This window comes from Empidonax traillii, unplaced genomic scaffold, assembly GCF_003031625.1.
Source record: "Empidonax traillii isolate 1590-97213 ecotype Southwest subspecies unplaced genomic scaffold, ASM303162v1 scaffold3279:size13939, whole genome shotgun sequence".
NCBI lineage: Eukaryota > Metazoa > Chordata > Aves > Passeriformes > Tyrannidae > Empidonax > Empidonax traillii.
In genome coordinates this window covers 1-2,638 of record NW_020958472.1, presented here as the reverse complement: position 1 = coordinate 2,638, position 2,638 = coordinate 1, and the positions used below count along the sequence as shown (strand labels likewise).

Here is a 2,638-nt window from a genome sequence, read left to right as displayed (position 1 = left end):
ATGGGATGGGATGGGATGGGATGGGATGGGGGGAACACACAGGGAATTGGAATGGAGGGGACACAGGAAGGGATGGGATGGAGGGAACACACATGGTGGTGTTTGGGATGGAGAGGATACACAAGGGAGGGTTTGGGATGGAGAGGACACACAAGGGGTACCCCAGAGGCTGCCCAGATCCCCCCAGCCCCTTACCCTCCTCCAGCAGGCCCGTGTCAGACAGGGAGCTCTCCTCGGAGCCACTGAGCTCTGCGGGGCCGGGACAGGGGAGAGGGATGGGGGAGAGGGATGAGAGAGAGGGACAGGGCAGACGGGGTCAGTGAGGGCAGAGCCGGAGCTGCCGCCGGTGCCCAAACGCTCCCACGGCCCCTCCACCCCCCGCACATCCCCGCAGGGCTCCGCTCCCCGCTCCGTCCCTCCCTCCTTCCCTCCCCCCTCTCTCCCTCCCTTCTTCCCTCCCACACCGCTTGTCCCGACACGCTCCGGTACCGGCCGGGCCGGCTCTGCCGAGCCGGGCAGTTCCCAACCTGCTCCCAGCCCGCTCCCGGCCTCATCCCAGCCTGTTCCCAGCCTCATCTCAGTCCGATCCCAGCCTGTTCCCAGTCTGGGCACGTCGGGGCCACGGGCAGGGAAGGAACCGCCACGGTCCCAGTCCTTGGGAGGGGACAGGGATGGGACGGGGCCAAGGAGAGAGCAGGGACCCCCTGGATGGGCCCCCCCGGGATGGGACACGGCAACGGGGCCACGTCCTACCCTCCTTTGGGGTGCAGGGGGTGATCGGGGGGAGTTCTGGGGTGCATTGAGGGGCTGAAGTGTTGGGGTACACTCAGGGGTGCAATCAATGGGGTGAAGTATGGGGGTGCATTGAGGGGTTGAAGTTTTGGGGGGCTCTCAGGAGGTGGAATCAACAGGGTTGAGTTTTGGGGTGCACTCCATAGGGTGCACTCACAGGGAGGGTATATCAGGGTGCACATCCCAGGGATGACATTCCAGGGGGGTTCCACACTGGGCACGGTGTATTGGGGGGTGTCCAAGGGATGTGTTCAGCAGTGACAGGGAATTGGGGTGCATTCCCCAGGGAGGGTGTTTTGGGGGCTGTCTAGGGGGGTGCATTCAGTGGGGATGGAGGACATTCACCAGGGATGGGGAACTGGGGCGCATTCCCCAGGGACATTCCCCACCAAGCTGCTCCCCCACTCCCCCTTCCTGCCCTCCCGGTTGGCCGGGGGTCTCGGGGGTCTCACCCTGGGCAGTGCCCGTGTCCCTGTGCCCGGCCAGGAGGCGCCGCTGGCTCAGGACCTGCTCCAGGTCCCGCAGCTTCTGCTCCTCCCGCAGCGCCGCCGTTTGTCGCCGCTTCCGCAGGCGCCGTCCGATGTTCTGCTCGTGGCACAGGCGGCGAGAGGCCTCGGCGATCCTCAGCTGCAGCGCCCGCTCCCGCTCCAGGGGGTCCTGAGCGCCGGGACGGGGGTCGGGAATGCGGCCGAGCCCACCGGAACAGACCGACGGCACCCAGAGCTCCGGGAAACACCTGGGACCCCCCCTGACACCCCAACAGCACCCACAGTTCTGACACCCCAACAGCACCCTCAGGGCTGGGACCCCAACAGCACCCAGAGCTCCGGGACACAAGGCGAGACCCCCCCTGACACCCCAATAGCACCCAGAGCTCCAGGAAACACCGCAGGACCTCCCTGACACCGCCCAGCACCTCAGCACCCCAACACCATCCACAGGACTTCAAACTCCAACACTTCCCATCATCTCAGCACCCCAAACCCACCTCATACATGGAACCCCAACACCTCCATCACACACGGAACCCCAACATCTCCCATCACCTCAGCACTCCACACCCACCATCACTCTTGGAACCCCAACATCTCCCATCATCTCCCATCATCACAGATGCAACCCAAACACCTCCCATTGTCTCAGCTCCCCACACCCACCATCACACACGGAACCCCAACGCCTCCCACCCCACTGCAGACCTCAGCACCACCCACAGCACTTGGGACCCCAATGCTTCCCACCCACTCACACACGGAACCCCAACACCTCCCACAGCCTCGACACCCTGGCACCACCCACGGCATCTGCAGTCCCACCTCCTGCCATCCCCCCGGCACCACCCACCGTGTTTGGGATCCCAAACCCACCCACAGCACTCGGGACCCCAACACTGCCCTTCACGGGGCACCCCAACAGCACCCTGGGAGCTGGGAACCCCCCACCCATGGGATTGGGACAGTGACATCCCCATGGGAATCCTGGGCACCTCCCACAGCCCTGGGATGGGATGGGATGGGATGGGATGGGGTGGGGTGGGATAAATGGGATGGGATGGGCTGAGGAGGGGTCCCCACCCCCCCCCCTTTGCACCCCGGGCCCCCCTCACCACCCCACGCAGGACAACGATCTCATCCAGCTTGAAGGCGGCCCCGATCCTGCGCCGGACCTTGGGGGGCTTCTCACCCGCCTTCAGGGGGTACTCCCGGGGCAGCGTCCCTGTCAGCTCCTGGGACAGCACGGGGACACTGAGGGGACACTGAGGGGACACTGGGGGGGGACACTGAGGGGACACTGAGGGGATACTGGGGGGACACTGAGGGGACACTGAGGGGGTACTGGGGGGACA

The 2,638-nt window shown here is 65.5% G+C and overlaps 1 protein-coding gene across 1 annotated transcript in view; it reads right to left on the bottom strand.

Annotated features, from left to right (window-relative positions):
- LOC114072473 (innate immunity activator protein-like) overlaps positions 1-2,548 on the bottom strand; it is a gene marked incomplete at its 5' end in the record, with an annotated part of 5,633 nt that extends 3,085 nt beyond the window's left edge. The window contains 3 exons of the mRNA XM_027910368.1: positions 196-249; positions 1,245-1,449; positions 2,399-2,548. Coding sequence (XP_027766169.1) covers positions 196-249; positions 1,245-1,449; positions 2,399-2,548 — 409 coding nt within the window. The remainder of the gene's footprint in view (positions 1-195; positions 250-1,244; positions 1,450-2,398) is intronic.
- Positions 2,549-2,638: the final 90 nt, after the last annotated feature.